The sequence below is a fragment of the Ruditapes philippinarum genome, unplaced genomic scaffold (genome assembly GCF_026571515.1).
Source record: "Ruditapes philippinarum isolate M1 unplaced genomic scaffold, ASM2657151v2 ctg10494_1_1_1_1, whole genome shotgun sequence".
NCBI lineage: Eukaryota > Metazoa > Mollusca > Bivalvia > Venerida > Veneridae > Ruditapes > Ruditapes philippinarum.
Window position 1 is genome coordinate 558 of NW_026852596.1, and position 18,627 is coordinate 19,184.

The 18,627-nt window shown below is 30.8% G+C and overlaps 1 protein-coding gene across 1 annotated transcript; it reads right to left on the reverse strand.

Moving 5' to 3' along the window:
- Positions 1-205: 205 nt before the first annotated feature.
- On the reverse strand, positions 206-5,823 carry LOC132718474 (uncharacterized). The gene is made up of 7 exons (XM_060702176.1): positions 5,728-5,823; positions 3,965-4,171; positions 3,302-3,436; positions 2,352-2,609; positions 1,987-2,121; positions 814-1,068; positions 206-355 (listed from the first exon to the last, which is right to left on the reverse strand). The coding sequence occupies exons 1-7, from the start codon at positions 5,791-5,793 to the stop codon at positions 221-223; spliced, it is 1,191 nt and encodes a 396-aa protein (XP_060558159.1). The 5' UTR covers positions 5,794-5,823; the 3' UTR covers positions 206-220.
- Between the last annotated feature and the right edge of the window lie 12,804 nt (positions 5,824-18,627).

Genomic DNA, 18,627 nt, shown 5'->3' on the forward strand with positions numbered 1-18,627 from the left:
AGCCTCAAAATAGACATGACAATTTTTCCTTACTGAGTGGTTAAAAAAACGGACTTTTTAGAGATTGCTAGATATAAAGTGAATGGTTTTGTTTCGATATCAATATATCTAGATTCTTTTCCATTGGCAGATATAATGCAATGTCTTGATGTTTAGTAACACCTTAATTAGCTAGACAACTAAACCGGACCGTATAGAAAACAAAAATATTGCATTCATATTAACTTACCCCTACTTCCATTTGCATATTCACCCACATACAGTAGTCCTTAAGCATTATAACAGCCTCTTCATTATTTTTCTTTCCACCCTTTCCTCCCTTTTTGCCTCCCTTTTTACCTTCCTTTTCGCCACCCTGTTGAGAAAATAGACATGAAACGCAATTAAAAGACAAAGGCAAGGAACGATTTACTAAAACGAAATGTCTTTATTACTGAGTACGACTTTGACCATTACATGCTATATTTCTTCCAAAGGGCGAGTAGGTTGTGCAATGGAAATGTAATTTAAAACAGTTTAGTCAACAATATTGCTATTTCTTAACTTTCAAGTTTGGAACGATATTGCTTAATTGAACAGAGAATCAAAATAAAATAAATCATTCAGCATGGCTATTAGTGTCTACATCATCATATAAAAAGCATTGAATATATCAATTTATATTCAATTCTCAGATTGACTATTAAAATAAACATCCTTTTATGTCTTCAAAAATTGTGTTGATGAGCCTGAAGTTATAATCACCGTTTTCATTTAATACAATTTTAATGAAAAATATAAGTTAGCTTTTTTATATTTTAGGTACAGTTTAACCTTTTTAGCTTTTGCCTCAACGGCACTTTCCTCTTCTTCTTCAGCTTCATCTTCTAATAGGTCTTCACATACTGGCTCTAGTGCTTTAAAAGCCCTGTTATACTTTTTGTTCTTGTTCTCTTTTATGTCACCAGAGTCTAGACCGTTGCACAAATCAGACAGGCCATTTTCTGGTCCATCGTCGAGTACAGTGTTACAAATGGGTTCAAGAGTACCAAATATACTTTTCCATTCTGCAGAAGTTTCATTTGGATACTGAAAAAAGATTATTGCTTATTGTTTCTTTTTTCAGTAAACAGATAAGCATGCTGTTTTATGTTTATATATTTTTTATTAAAATCAATACAGTAATGCGCTACTCATATATATTCCATTTGGTTTAAATAAAATTAATTTTATTCATAGGTTGTGTGGAAGCTTTTGGCTTATAGACACAGTTTCGAATCCGTTTCTTGAACCAACCAGTGTTGGGTAATAAGTATCAAGTTACTCGCTCAATGAAACGAGGACTCGCACCTGACACGGCTTGAATCTAGGCGGACAAGCGGACAGCGATCCTTGGATTGCAAGTATCGTTTGAATACAGTTTGCAATTATTTTTGTTGTTTTATTTCATTTAAATTTGTCAACGTTTACTTTATCATCCTGATGAATTAACAAGTGATTAATTACAGCAACAATTGTGAAAACAGTTACATGTATAAGGAAAAAAACAACAACAACAAAACTATGACTTTATTGTCCTGACAACGTACATCATAATATTAATACTGAAGTCAAAGCGGATAAAAACGAAAGATATTGTTTCTGTAACAGTGATGTCTTTTTTTTTGTTGAGTTTCTGTCGTATTTTTTTATCATTTTATGCATTTGTTTAAATGGAAAAATGATGAGAGTTTTTATTTTTGTGATGATGTCTTCTTGATTGTAATAGGTGAATGTGTGATTAAAGAATATGTTTTTAACTGAGGCAGATATGTTCTATATTCAGTCAAAAATGTTGTATGTTATTGTGAATGATTGTGTTTATATGTCTTTGAAATATGAAATAAATGGAGAAAAAATATGTAATTAATTAAACATACTGACATGCAATGATTTCTTTTGACATACATTTTACATAATGACTTGAAAGCAAATTTATTAACTTTAGTATTGTTTCTGGATACTTACTCCCACTCTGTCCAACTGGACACATGATTGTGATAACAACACAAGAGCAGTATTCACTTCCGTACCGCCCTTGCCACCCTTGCCTCCCTTGCCACCCTTGCCTCCCTTGCCTCCCTTTTTCTGTCTTGGCTTTGACTGAAAGAAAGCAAACAGTATTTCCGGTTTTCAAGACAGCTATCAACAGAAGTTTTTATCTTGACAGAGTAAGCAAAGGTATTAAATAAAGAAAGAAACAAAACTTTTTTCCCAATTTTTTAAACAAAACTTTACAAAAGAAAATGAATCAATGAAAGGAAACGAAAAGATAGATAAAACATAATAACTGACAAAAATATCTAGATATGATAGTATTAAATTGATCTTACTTGATCTACAGCTTCAGAATCACTCTCTACAACTTCTTCTTCTTCGGCCAAGATGTCTTCACATACAGGCTGGAGCTCGTCAAACCATGCAGTGTATTCAGAGTCTGTGTTTTCAACTTTTTCTTCAGCAAGAGCTTCACAAAGATTAATAAAACCATCTTCAACGCCACCTGCCTTAATCTCATATGCTTCTTGGCATATTGGAATGGTATCATTTACATAGATATCTATGAGCTCACTTGGAGTGTCATCTGAAAACTAGAATTGTATGAATAATGAAAATAAAATCGATACTACCCAAAGTAAAGGATTTAATTTTGTGATCGTCGTTATCGTCATCGTCGTCATCATCATCTTCATCATTATCATAATCATCATCATAATAATTATCATAATTTTCATCATTACCCTCTCCATTATTGTCGTCGTATAATAAAACAATGATACTTGTATTTATAATTTAAAGTGTGTTTGCAAGAAAATGGATTATAAAAGAAGACAGATGAAATAAAAAAGATTCTGTGACATATATTTTATGGTTTTCTATCAAAAGAAATAATGCTGAAATGAAGATTTATCAATATTGTAGGTTATTTGTAAAGATATTACCGAATTAACATTTTAATGTTAATAAAGGGAGGTAACTAGAAATTTATTTTTTATAAAGTTCAAGTAAAATTTTTCATTAAGAAATGAATGCATATATCTTAATGATTTCATATAATGTTGACTAATATTTGCTGTATATATTTTACATATTCTTTGATGTATGCAAATTGGTTAAGAAGCATAATTATATAGTTACATATATAAAATTTCACTTAAGTGTGGTAACATCAATAAGTACAACATACAGGATCTTTAACAGAATTGGAGAAAAGAAATTAACGTGCTTTTTTTTGGTCTGAAATGTAATAGGAACTTGTAAAAATATAAAATATGATACATACAGAATCCATGTAATCTTGAACTTCAATGGAGATGCATATGCCCATTAACATCACTACAGCTTTGTTGACTTTATTTTTCTTCCCTCCTTTTCCTCCTTTTTTACCTCCTTTTTTACCTCCCTTTTTACCACCTTTCTATAAATTAGAAAAGTTTTTAAGAAAGAATATCATAGTAAGTGTAATAATAATGTCAAACCTTTCGAATTGTATTTGTAACAAAAATATTTCATACGCATGTACGTGCGAATGGACATTTTCACTTCAAAGTTAGCAGGCTACATTATCCGGACCTGTTGGTTTAGTTAAGTGCATGTAAACATACCACTATATATTTTGTAAAGCTCAACAGACAAAGTGACTGTTAGAATCTCTTATAGTTGCTAACATGGTGATACACTTAGGAATGTCGGTAAAACATAGGGTCTTACACTCGAGTAAGACTTTTATATAGATTTCAATTATACAGAAAAAACTTAACACATCAGCTGAAATGTAAGAAAACGGCAACTTCAAGAATTGACCTTATAATATTATTTATATTACATTGAAAACAAAAGATGCATTGTGGCAAAACACACTTGCTTATTTAATGCTGTTCATTTCACACGCGTGTATCGATTTGCGCAAGAGTTGATCAATGAAGTGAAAATTAACTGAAATTACCGCCAGTGCTTCAATGGCCTCTTCTTCCTCTTCATATTTTAATATATCGGTGCATGTCGTGTTTAATTTGGTAAAAACATCATCATATTCTGCCTCAGTGTTTTCTATTTCCCCATCTTGAAGGCCTTCACACAGTTCAATATACCGCTCTAGGAGGTCCATGTCGTCATCATTACCATCGCCATTTTCTTCCTCCTTTCCCTTTTTCTGATTAAACAATAATAAATATAGTTATCTAAATTTTTTGCTTATTAAAATAACTTTGTAGAAGTCAAAGAATAAATATTTTTACATGTTTGCTGCTATTTACATAGAAGACACATGAGCCGTGTCATGACAAAACCAACGTAATGCGTTTGCGACCAGCATGGATCCAGACCAGCTTGCGCATCCGCGCAGTCTGATCAGGATCCATGCTGTTCGCTTACAAACTGTATTACAAGTAGAGAAACTGATAGCGAACAGCATGGATTCTGATCAGACTGCACGGATGCGCAGGCTGGTCTGGATTCATGGTGGTCGCAAACGCATTACGTTGGTTGTGTCATGACACGGCTCACATCTTTTTCTATTGGGATAAAAGAACTATAGTCTTTAGCTTCAAATAACTTTAAAAGAAATACTTATTTAAACTGAATTTACTAGAAACTGAACTAAATATTGATAAAATTCAACATAAAACTGATTTTATTACTGCCTTTACATTGTTTAAACATTATAAAATTAAATCTAAAGACTTATGAAATATTTTTATAAAATTTATTGACATTAAAATATATTGTTTTCACAATCTTAGATTTGTACATGTATAGGCAATTTTCGAAAGAGTTGAAACACTTATAATGTGTATAAAGAAAAACGACACATTTACATTAGATAAATAACTTTATACACTTTAGTTTCTGAGATTAAATTTGTCACTAACGCAATATTGAATTATTTCTAAGACCATCCTTTATGGTACATATCAGCTTTATCGGAAAGTATGTTGAAATGTGGACAATTCTTGTAACAAGAATGTTGAATGATGGTGGCCCTAATGGCGGGTGGCTAAGTGTAACCCTTTTATCACATAAACCGCGGCGCAGGAGTGTAATAAAGCCATTTAATAAAAACGATATTACACTAGTGTAATAACACTTTGACGTGACATCATTTGCGCTTCATACAAGTTTACAAGTTATTGTATTTCTTTTGGATTTTCAACTAAACAAATTACATGTAAACACTCTTTATCATATACTCCGGATATCGTGACATGGTATTTCTTTCTTTTTTTTTGTGTGCAAAATAATGCCTTGTCATTATTTATTTGTAATGTTTACGAAATAAAAAAATCTTGTTTAGTTACAGATTCCTGCAATTTGTTTGACTTAATTTATTTTGCATGAAAATGCACAGTACTCATCTAAAAAAAGACGATTGAAAATGTATTGGTAGGAACAAATCAACTTTTGCATAATTCCCTTTTTATGAATAGCACTGCGTACAATTAAGAAATGTCGGTGTCACATAAACATGCTGAGTTTCTGAAACGGGTTTCTCAAGATTCCAGCTTGAGACTAATCCATTAATTTAGAGAATATCAGCATGGGAAAGGTGGTCAGCCATCACTATAAAGCATGTCTCTTTAACGATAACAAAGAAAAATCACTTTCGTATCCAGACGCGTTGGAGTTCAGACTTGTGGATGCTAAAACGTGATTGCTCAAATTTTCAATTTAACAAAAAATGTTAGAAAAATATAAAACAGATGTACTCACCGCTGGTTTGGCTGAAACCAATATCCCCACGCTAAGAACAACCACCACAATAAGTTTAATATTCATCTAAAAAACAAAAAGAAAAAAAAAATAATGAAAGGAAATGAATTGTTACTTCAAGCAACACAGAAAAGGTATGACTCCCTTTTAGTTTTTCACGACGGTTAAATCGCCTTTCGCAAATAATACATGTAACCAATCATGTTATTGTAATGTCTTAATTTTCGTTTAGTATGCCGAGTTTGTTATGCTATTTGCCCCATGCACAGAGTTAGGACAAAGTTATATAAGTCAGTCAAATATTTCCAAACATGACCAATACATTTTTCAATTTAAAACATGCTTAAAATCAAGCTTGACAATTCTTTAAGAAAGCATAACTGAACATAAATAAATAAATAAATAAATAAATGAATAAATAAATAAATTAAAGTGACATTATGCCCATCCATGGGTTGATATTGAGTGAACAGGTGAAAGTTCAAATAAGTTAACATTTTTTCATAATTCCTTGCAATTTTATAATTAACTTCACATGAACGATGAATAAATCACTAGGCCTTGTGAAATATGTATAATTATCCGTCGGAATGTATCTGTAACTTTCAATTCTTAAAAAGAGTGGGGCAGTCCTTTTATATTTTAGGTAGATTTTGTTTTACACTAAACATACTCAAATATCATGTGTTGGTCAATTACCATTATAACGACAAGTCATAATATATAGTCAATTAAAGTCAATTTGACAATGGAAAAATGAGCATAATGTCACTTTAACGAATTAAATAATTAATTAATAATAATTTAAAAACTAAAACTTAAATAAAAAAACACACACACAATAAAAACAATAAAAAACACAAATAAACTGAATTACAAATTAGTACTTTAAGATAAATAACAAAAATCTTGATTCGCAAAAATAATATTAACTTTGTTATATGAATATATTTAAAAGTGTTAGCATGACGCCCGTCTCACATTTTCATAGATGAATACATGACAACAGAAAAGTGAATATTTTTGCTTTTATTTTCCTGAAAATATTAAAACGTATCATTTTGTTTTGTGTTGAAATATAACATATTGTTAATGATCATTTGTCTTATAACAAACATAAAGCCTTAAAGTAAGGTAAAACAAAACAACATCTTTGGACTGTTTCCATTGAGTCGACTCAGACGTACAATAAGGTACGCGACTGCTGCGCAACCAAAGTGGTCCCTTATTATTGCAGTGTAACTTTTCACTATGACATTTTAACCTAGAAATACACCATCAGAATCAAAATGTAACAAAATACATTTTTTTCCGTCGAGGTGCTACCAGTTGTAAAAGTTAACATCATTCTTTATAATGTAACATTTATACAGTTTATTCGATTTGTTAGATGTATAAAATACAATTTGTGATCGTTATGTTATTAATTTAAAAATAAACATGCACACAAACAGAACTTAAAGTAAAAGTAGGTATTAACTAAGATTATTGAAAAAAAATACAACAAAAGAAAAAAAAAACGCTTTTAATGTTTATACGTAATTTATCAAAATAAAATAAATTATTTGCCACAACTTTTTAAGCTTGAAACTACTTTAAAAACGAAATTTTAAAATTTACTTTATTCTTATTTAACTATTCTTTTAAGAGAAGAAAAAGAATTTCTTAAAAATATAATACTTTGTAAAAATCTTACCTTTATTCCTTTTCCGTTGTAGATTCTGTATTGTGCTTGTAAACGGTCGTTATATATAGCCTTTTTATTTCTTAATTATCTTACTTTTCAAATTCCAATTAAAATAATGTGTAACCAAATGACGAACTTTTGTTATTCAATTGATAATTACCCCCACAGGCAATTAAATTATTCAAAAATATGCGTAAACTTTCACGTAAACAAATGCCGGTTGTTTACGCCAGTCTGAAAAGTTAATACGTGATTTAAATAAACGCAACATTTTAATTGTATTGAACATTGTATTGCTGTGGAATATGTTGTTTTAATGCAATAAAATATTTGTAGTTGTAGTTGTAATTAAAGATACAGCTTGCTTTGTTAAACTTATTAAGACATTTCCGCTATAATGAGACAATCATGATTGTACACTTATTTTAGAGGACATTCCATGGAATACCTGAACAAATATGTCCTCTATATCAAGATGACCATGTACATTTACTTTAGAGAATGAATACCAGAAAAAATTCCCGCTTTACTTAGATGACCATGTGAACTTATCTTAAAGGACATCAATGAAAAACATGTAAAATGTACAATAAAAGTCCGCTTAACTGAGATAGTCATGTACACCTATCTAAAAGGACAATCCATGAAACGCCTGTGTTATTAGACAAGTGGTTTGGTACTCAGTGCATGATTCGTGTCAAATTTATTTTGCATTTTGTTATTGTAGGTCTAGGCGTCCTCGAAATATAAAAATAAAAAATAGATATGTATTAAACCCAGGTTGACATAGTTGGAAACCCGATAGAATATTTAGTTGCCGGCTCCTATCTGCCAAGACCCCGACAACATCGTTTGTATCTTGAGATAATCAAGCTATGCAGGTTCTGTTGTACACCCCGTCCCTATTCTAGTTGCATTTACCAGTTAACAAACGGCTAGGTAATGTTTCCTAAATTTAACCGGGTAGGCATTAGACATAAAGGGAGCGTTACTGGGGACCAAATGTGGCATCTTTTCCTTTTTGATGACCCTCAAAAACATATATATATATGTGAATAGTCATATAATTATTAAAGGCACATTATGCTTCAGAAATGCATAAATATTCTCTTCTTTTAAAAGGTTAAACATGAGTTGTATAATGTTTATAAATTACACTTACTATAGTTTAAGGGTATGTAAGATACTAGTTACTGAAGAAAATAGCACTAAGTACAAAATATAATATCATAAATGTAATTATTTAACAATTATAAAATATAAAGAAAGTAGTACTTTGACTGCCATACAAAAACTAAATCCCTATAAATGTACCTATTGAAAAAATAAAGAGGACAGTTTAGATAATTAACCATTGAATGACTCATTTGGTACTAAAAAGTTATAAAAAAAACAATATGGAGAATACTAAAACTAATGTTAACCGACACGGCTATCGGATAATACATGTTCACATTTACGGAAAATTTTATATTGTCACAATTTTGGAGATTTTAATATTCAATTATTACCCTTAATAGACAAAATTATATAGAACTGCAGCAATTGACATATAAATATATCAAACAGGGTATAAAATTAGATTAAAGTGCCGAGACATGCGTCATGGCATGCAGTACGTACATGTATTTTTTATATAACGTAAAATAAATTGGTCTTACATCTAGATTTGATCTTTGATAACAAAGTCACGTTTTTTTAATTAAAAATATTATTGTACATATTGTCGGTAAACAATTACCGTTCTACATGAACTCTCTTGATTTTCGTTTTTATCTACAAGTTAATCATTGGTCAGAACAAGATGAATTAAATCTAATTTGCCCTTAAGAAAATCACGAACATATTTGCAACAGAGCAAACGGTTAAATATTTTTGTTTATCATTTTAAAAGGTACATGTAATTGTATCAGCAGACAAAAAATTGCTCCCTAGGCGATTTATCTGCAAAATATTTGTGTTATATGACGTTATTTCTTTATAAATAAACAATTAAAATACAACAAAACAAACAAATAAATAAATAAATACATAAATAAATAAAAAATTAAATAAAATTCAATCAACAAAACAAAACATGGTTGCTTATTTAAATGACGCAAATTTTTCTGACGTTTAATGTCGCAATGGTAACGTTCAATATAACACAATTTTACCTTGCCTTTAAATGTATATTCATGATACAATAAGTTAGATAGTAGTATTAAATTGAAATAATCATCAAGTAAATGTGTGTACATATTTAGAACCGGATTAATGTGCTGACTCAAGATAAAAAAGGGCACATTTTCAAGAAATTCATAATTGAGCCGTGTCACGACAAAACGAACATAATGCGTTTGCGACCAGCATGGATCCAGACCAGCCTGCGCATCCGCGAAGTCTGATCAGGATCCATGCTGTTCGCTTACCAACTCTATTACAAGTAGAGAAACTGAATCCATGCTGGTTGCAAACGCATTATGTTGGTTTTGTCATGACACGGCTCATATCATTTTGATATTCTTATAAATATTTATTAAACATTTTTTTATCTAGCTCTACGTGACTTAATATGACATTCATATGATGCATTACTAACATTTTGTTATAGAACATTTTAATAATATTTTGAATATCTACATATAATTCTTGATACTAAATTGATGTCTTAAATTGGTTTATATACAACAACTTCAATCAAACTCAGCGGGGTATTATAGTTTACGTCATGTGTCTTTTTTAAGATCATATTTAATTTATTGGAAAATGCTGAGTTTACATTGTTTTTCTACTTTTCATTCTATGTGCTGTATAAAATAAATAATTCTAATTTTGCAAAACATGAACGTTTCATACACGTTTTATATGTATTAGATATTGAAGACATGTTTCACACTTTGTTTGCAAATACTATCCTAGGGGCTTTTTTGCCAAAGCATGCTCTTATTATAAAAAATGAATTTTAAAGTTAGTCAGCCATAACTATAGAGCTGGCCCAAGTTAGCCTGGCTTTACATATTGACTTACATGTGTCTCCATACCACCGTACTCATCATCATAATCACCATAATCTTAATCATCATATCTGCCACCACAACCACCTACACCATCATCACAACCGCCGTCATCATCATACCATTATCACAGCAGCCAATACCATCATCATCATCACCATTATCACAACCATCATCATCATAATCACCATCATACAATTATCACAGCAACCACAACCACGACCACCATGCATCGTCATCATCATCATTTTTGTCATCAAAACAATTCCATCCACCATCATAAACCACGATCATAATCAAAAGCACCACCATCATCATCGGCATCATCACTATCACTATCATCATCATCCAAATTTTCATATCCACAACCACCACCACAATCATCATCACTACCACCGTCTTCATAATCATCATAACTATAATAGGAACAACCACCACCATCATCATCACCAACAACATCATTTTCATCATCAAAACAACCAAAACCATCATCATCATCGTAGTCATCATCATCATCATTATCATCATCATCATTACAATTTACAATTATCATCATTATCAACATAACTTCCACTACTTCCATCATCATAACCACTATCATCATCATCACCATCATAAGCATCATCATCATCCTTCAACCATCATAACCATCATCATTATCATCATCGTCATCATCAACGAACACTATAATCATCGTTATCATCAAAATTATCATCATCATAACATCACCATCATTATAATAACCATCATCATCATCATCACCAGCATCAGACAAAGTGAAGTAAGGATTTTCTACTTAGTCTAGTTATTCTATGTATTAGAATAATTTTATGAACCTGGCAAATAACGCTTGGCACTTTTTTATAAGGAAACAATATCTTTGTTATCCATAATATTTCTTTAAAGAATTGCACTCAATAATATACTCCTAAGTTATACTTATGTAACACATAAACGTGTCATTAACAAAGGAATACGGTAGGCAATAATTCCCGGTTCTCTACTATTACTGTTGCCATGTTTTATATCTTGTCAGACTTAATAGGTTTGGAATTATATGTCTTAGACAAAGTTTCCTGTAAATGAACAGTTATCTACTTGTTAGGAAATTTATGTATTCTCTTTGTTATAAAACTGATGTCGTGGTATAAAACGCTTTTAGATGAAGATTTCATTTTCTTCTTACCTTTGAGACCAAACAGGAAAAATACATAAACATGTATCTTTCAATTTTAATTTGCTGTTTCATATTCATTGGTTTTATCGAATCTCCAATATTGGCCAGAAAATGAAACGATTAACGTAGAAATAACTGCAAAAGAATATAACACCTCACGAAAGAACTTAATCTTAAGTGCTTGCCATAAAAGTCCGTAAATTTTGCGTTTGCAATTAAAAAGATAAATGCAGTTTTATATAGCGATTTTTCCGTTTTAAAACTAGATCCGACTACGCTTCCATGCCAGTAGATTTCACGCGCACTGTCTGTGACGTCACGATATGGCGGCGCTCATATAGAATCTCTAACGGCTGCCAACAATCTGCGTTTTGAAATTTCTGAACCTTTCGAGGTAAAATACAAGGTGTTTGCTCAAAATCGCGGTTCAAAATTTTTTTCAGATGTTTGCATCACAAGTCATTCGACGAAAACGTTTAAACAATAAAGAAATCGGCAAATAGTTCGTGCTTGCGTCATTGTAAAAAAGTACTAATTATCAAAATGCTTTGAAAATACATGCAAAAGAACACCTAGACGTATATTTTTGCTATTCTTTCATTTGTTATTTTGTCATTTCTTAATTATTTACACAAAACAAAAAGAATGAATTGATAATGTAACTTTGATTGTTGACAATTTTTGTTCTACGGAAGCAAATACGGAACATAAATCTATCATTTGATTTATTATTTTTGCTTCTCTATTTTGATACATTTTTTTCCTTTTAAATAAAGTTTTATCATTGTGTGAAAACAGTAATTATCAAAAATTTTAATGACTGTTAAGGAATAACAATGCGTCATTGCCAACTATAATAATGGGAAGATCATGCAGGTAGCTTTAAAAACTTGTTGTAAATTGTGAGATAATATAATTGAAAAACACATAGTCATCAAACTTTGTATCCTTTACATACATGGCCGTTTTTTAAAATTTAATTTAACTCAACTATTAAAACTTTGATAAAATAGGAATGTATTGATATGACTTGATATTTTAGTATAATGTTTTTGGTTTGAAGTTTAATTCATACTTAATTATATACTTTGATCAGAAATTACAAAATGTAATATCTGTAATCAGTATGATCTCCATCAAAAACAGTGATATTTTGTTCCAGATAGACACTAAGTTCATGTCTAAACTTTGCAAGGAGTGCAAAGACAACACGTTTTCTGTCCGACTTCGAGTTAGGGGAAAAGAATACTCAGGGATATATGCTGCTTGGGAAAACACTCGCTTGAAGTTGAAAAAATCCAAACATTCATGGTCATGTTTGAGGACGCAAAATATTTTGGATCAATTTGTGACAAAACATTTTAGTAGATACTCTGCTGAAAGAAAGATGAGTAGTTCCAAAAGTTCAAGCCAGGAAGGGTTATTTTGTTGAACTTTTGCTTGATAAAGTATATTGAATAGAAATAGATACAATCTTTTTTCTATATTAGAATTTAAAAGCACTATCACGAAAAACATAGACAATGGTAATCAGAGGGCAGATTATGTTGAAATTTGCCCCTCTTGTGTCTTGACTTACCTTCGTTGATTCTATGTACCATTGCCACCAGTGATGTAACGTTAATTCAAGGACGGACAGGAAAATGCATCCGGAGGACATATCAGAAAGACATGCGTGAACCACTTACAGTCAAAAGTCCTTGTTGACCAGGAAAAAGAAGAGATACATTTGACAAAGTCTTTTCAGTTACTTATATTTAGTGATTTAGTGTACATATGACGACAAGGCCAAACATATGACAAACTTTTCGTTACAATGTGGAAACAATCATTAACGACGGTCATTAATGTCTGGTTTATGCAAACATTTGACTAATGTTTATGGTGGTGTTTGGTTTGGTACTTTTCACTCCGGATCACAACAGTTAGTAACATTGAATAACCAGAGCACAGAGGGGGGTTCTACGGGATAGACTTTTGTTTAAAAAGACTTTTGTTTAAAATATGATAAACAAGATCAACAAGGAAAGGCGGCGTTCAATGAACACAACCCCCACCCGACCCAGCAACAAGAGCCAACGGCAAGGAGCCCAGGAGCCCCAACCACCCCCCCCCCCCCAAAAAAAAAAAAAAAACAAAACAAAAAAAACCAACAAAAAAAAAAAATAAAAAACAGGACAGGGCACAAGGCAGAGCACGGGCAGGCCAACAGTTTATATTTTATTATTTATTAAAAGTTGAGTATAGGTGGCGTTTAGCTGTCAACAAATAATTGCTTTTAAAAAATCTTGTTAATAAAATGTCTTTTGTTTTAGAACAGTTTGTTAAAGAATAGTAAAAATAGAGTATTGATAGTATGCTGTAAGTATAAACAGTTATTTTTCTCAGTATTTTGGGAACACGACCATACCCTTGTGATCAGGAAATTTAGCGGTGTTTTGCTAAAATTAGGAAAAAATATTTTTAAAATTTCCAATTATTGTTAATGAAAATCAAAGATTCAATGTCTATCATGGTAACTTTTAATCACAACAAGCTGCCTATAGAGTTATGTCCCTTGTTCTCGTTGATTTAAATTGTCAAAAATACTTTTAAACTCGGTATCTATGAGACACTTGTTCCTGTGGTTATGAGCAAAAATACTCCTGAGAGAATCAAGTGATGTTTAGCTCATTTAACTGCTGGAGGAGGTACACAAGGAGTTCATCAAACTGAACGTCCTCTCTACACTAGCAGTATCTGTCAAAGACCAATTAAATAGAACATCACAGGAAAGATGTCATCAAAAGCCATCTAATTATATAAAGGAGGCCTTGGGTTCCTATGTCTGCAATAGAATTTTTTCGTTAAATAAACACAAAATGGCACTTCAGTATTTGAAGAAAATAAACATATGAAATCAGTTTGAATATTACATACTAAATTCTGACTGACAAATTAGTTATTACCTAATTAACACACTAATAATTGAAAATTTCTCAAAGAAATACCACACTATTTCAATCAGCAGTTTAACCTCTATTTTATAGTTTTATACATACTTTATATTTTTAACAATTTACCATGGGAAATAACTAATGTCCAGGACAAAAATTTGCTCCGATAGAGTAGTAACCTTATAACAATTCATTGCAGCATGTCATTGTGTATGACTTAATGACAGTTTATTATCTGACATTGAAAATACTCGTAAGAAAGAGAATTGAACAAAAACTGAAAACTAAAACAACAAAAGAAAGCAACAAATATAACATAACCTTAAAAGTTAAACAGTAAATTTTAATTGAACAAAACTTGAAAGGCATAAGATGGAGTTCTTTGAAACATTAAATAAATTGCAAGAAACAATGTGAGCTGAGTGATATAAAAAGCAAAACATGCAAACAGAGAAATTTAACTGAAACTGAACAATAACATTTTACTTTAGAATTAGCATATGCCGTTTGAACTGTTTAAACTCCTGAATAATTACCTCCCCTGTATACACTGGCTGATCTTCAGTTCGATGATTCATGAATCTTTTATCTGTCTATCATAATGATTTGCTGGGGTCTTGATGGCTTCCTGAAAATGATGCATTTAATTGCTACTGCTTGTTTGTTTTCTCTTGATAAGAATTCGATAGTGTTGTTTTAGTTGTTTAATTTATTACAGTATATTCTATTTTATCATGTAATACCAATGTTATAATATTTTTATGTTAATGTTATAAAATGAAGCAGTTTTACTAGACAGTTTGTAAATGTTTTTGATTTCTAAATTACATGATGTACGAGTATTTAAATTGTATCAAATATTTTGAATTTGTTATTAAGTTTATCATTTAATTTCAGAGCATAGGACTTTAGGTTATGAAAGTATTTGGTTAACATTAAATGGTCTTTCTGTGATTCTGAATCATTTTGATAAAATTCAATGACAAAATGGACACCACTTTCGCAGCGCCATTATTTGCAGCAGTAGTTATATGTGTCTGTACACATCCTTTTCGTCAGCAACATCTGCATTTTGTTTGATACGCGGTTTACAAATAAGAAGTACAATATCCCGCTGAAATCAGTCATTAACTTGTACAAACTTCACTTTACACTGACTGAGGTACCGAATTCGGGAATGTTTTTATTCATCGACGGAAGAAAACATAATTCAGTTTTTTAAATGATATGTCCAATCAAAGTTGTCTTTCTCAATTCTGTCAGTATATTAATCTTGCCTGTATACATGAAAATGTCATAAGGGTTTTCTATACAGAAAACATTCTCGGACTTGCTACCTCGATGATTATTCTTCTGAAAATAACCCTGTATTTCGCAGGAGGACACTTCGGTGTAAGGTAAGGGACATAGTGACACACACACATAAGCAAACTTAATCAACATGTCGTCACCTTAGTGCAAAAACTCAATAACTGCATATAGATAAAGAAGCAGATATTGAGTTCTTGCACTAAGGTGACGATGTGTAAGATGTTATGCAAAATAAATTAGGCTTTTCTCTTTTTATCAACAATAGTTTGGAAGAATTTAGTAAACATACGTACAATTACCTGTGTCGATTCTTTCAGACAGTCAATTAATATACATATCCGAATATCGTGTAACTTTCTCATATTTAAGAGTAAAATCTATACTTGTCTCCCCTTATAGGTTTCTAGCACGTAATATTGTTATTACTTAATGTGAACGTAAATATTATGAAAACAGATATCAGTCCCCGGCTATCTAAAGGCAGTTACAAAGAGACAAAATGGCTGTTATAGGCCCAGTAAATTATTTTGCCTAAAGATTTTGTTTATCATACAGTCATGTTCTTTAGATGCATAGGCAACAGGCGATATCATTAAGCATCAACGATAGAACGCGCTTATATTACTATGGTTCAAATATTCTATTAGCTTAGTAGCTTATAAGTGAAAAGTATTCTAAGAAAACATTTTTGTCGCCTTGACTACATTCATTAAGTTTAAGCTTTTTCAGGTTAGTTAATAGATCTACATGATTAGATGTTGTATAACTTCAGAAAGACATAAAAATGTTTTAGAGAATAGTTGTTTACATGTTTATAGTACAGGATGATGGTCCAACTACATTTACTTTGTGCTACAAAGAAATTTATCATGATTATTATGTCAGTCAAACAATAACTTTTCTTTGCAGAAAAAAAATATTTGTGCTCTGAATAGCATTTAATGTCACAATGAAAGTTAAGGTTCTACAATTTAAGAGAAATGACATTAAATACAAATCGTCAGACGATATGACTAAGATGTTTTCCCTTTTTGTTTGTTTATTGTATTTGAATCTCGCTTCGAATTTAATTATTCGTCCGCAATATAACGAAAATAGTGGAATATTATTATTTATTAAAGCAGAGCAGAACAGAACAATTATTTTGTCATAAACATACACAGCTTATCATCAATCATGAAAGTAAAATACATGTATGTACATTCAATCGCATGCAAATGAAAGTGGCAAAGAAGTTGTAAGTAGAAGGAAAAACATATAATATTAAGTAAACATGAAATGAAATCGGCTAATATATATCACACACAAGTCAACATTAGATATTATTGAAATTCGAGATTAATGTGATTTTTTCTTACTTTCAGAGCTCTTGAAATAAAAATAGACAGTCTACACAATATTTTGTGATCTTTACAATCTAACAGTTCAATAAACTTAAACATATTAGGACGATTTCTGTAGTAGGGCGGAATATATAATTTTCTCAAGTCTTTATACTTCTCACAGTCATATAAAAACAAAATAAATTCGTCCTCAATATCGTCTTTGGTACATATAGCACACTTTCTTTCAATTCTTATTTGGTTTCTATGACGACTCAAATCTATGGCTTAACAATAAAAAGCATATAAATAATTTTTTTGATTTGTGAAAACCTAATTTTGACGAGGTACCTGTAGCAAATGAGGGATGCTGCACGCATTCATTGTACCTGGGTCTGCAATTTTCATGTAATTTTGTTGTGATTATTGCTTTCGAGCAATCACTTTGTTTCCAGATTTTTATATTGTATAAATTGATTTCGTCTATTTAATATTGACTTAACGTTAAAAGAACCCTTGTGAAACCCGTTTGCTCTTCTTGTATTTAATATTTATTCATTCTGAATAGTGTTTATCATACGGATATTTCATGCAATATAGTAAGATTTAACTGAACGGAATATTTGATAAACGAATTGTTATCTTTTGAAATGACTTGTATATTAATGAGAGGATTGTGTGCGACTGAACATTGGCATCAATATTGAGAAAAGCTGTTATAAAAATGCAAGTGGCCATTGGACTAAACCCAGAACATTTTGTCAGATTTCTTACTATAATTGTATTCTAAAATATCAGCTACATTCTATAGAGAATTTCGCCTATTTCGGAGAAATATTATCTATAGCTCTATAAAGTAAATAATCTGATCTTTAAATTCCTGATTAATACCGATATCCTTTCTAACAGATTATTAGAACTCATAGCATGTTGAAATCGAGACAAAAGTCTGATTGATTAATACATTCAGTGCGTGCAGAGGCAGTTGATTTAAAATATTCCGTGCACATTGAAAGATTAAACTCAAAATATTTACATAACCGATCAACATAGTGTAAGGTCAATGAATATCCTGAAAATAAATTGAGTGAAAATAAAGTTAAAGCATTCAATGACTTAGGATGCAAATGTCAAGCTTATGTAAGCATGTTAAAGGCACACTATGCTCATACATCAATACATTTTGATTCTTTAATTTTCAGATACGTGTTTTATAATATTTCGATGAATTTAGAGCAATTTAGATATTCTACATCTACAGAAAGTAGCGTTGAATGCGAAGTAATGTGTTGTAAAGATAGCAAAATGTAAACATCCATACAAAATACTTATTATATATATTTTGAAAGATCAAAAGAAGCGAAGAAGTTCATTTATAAGGCCAATGAGTAATTTTTATAACAAGAATAAAAAAAGTTTTGAGAAATATAAAATGATATCATTTCATGGGCTTAATGGGCCTTTAAATACA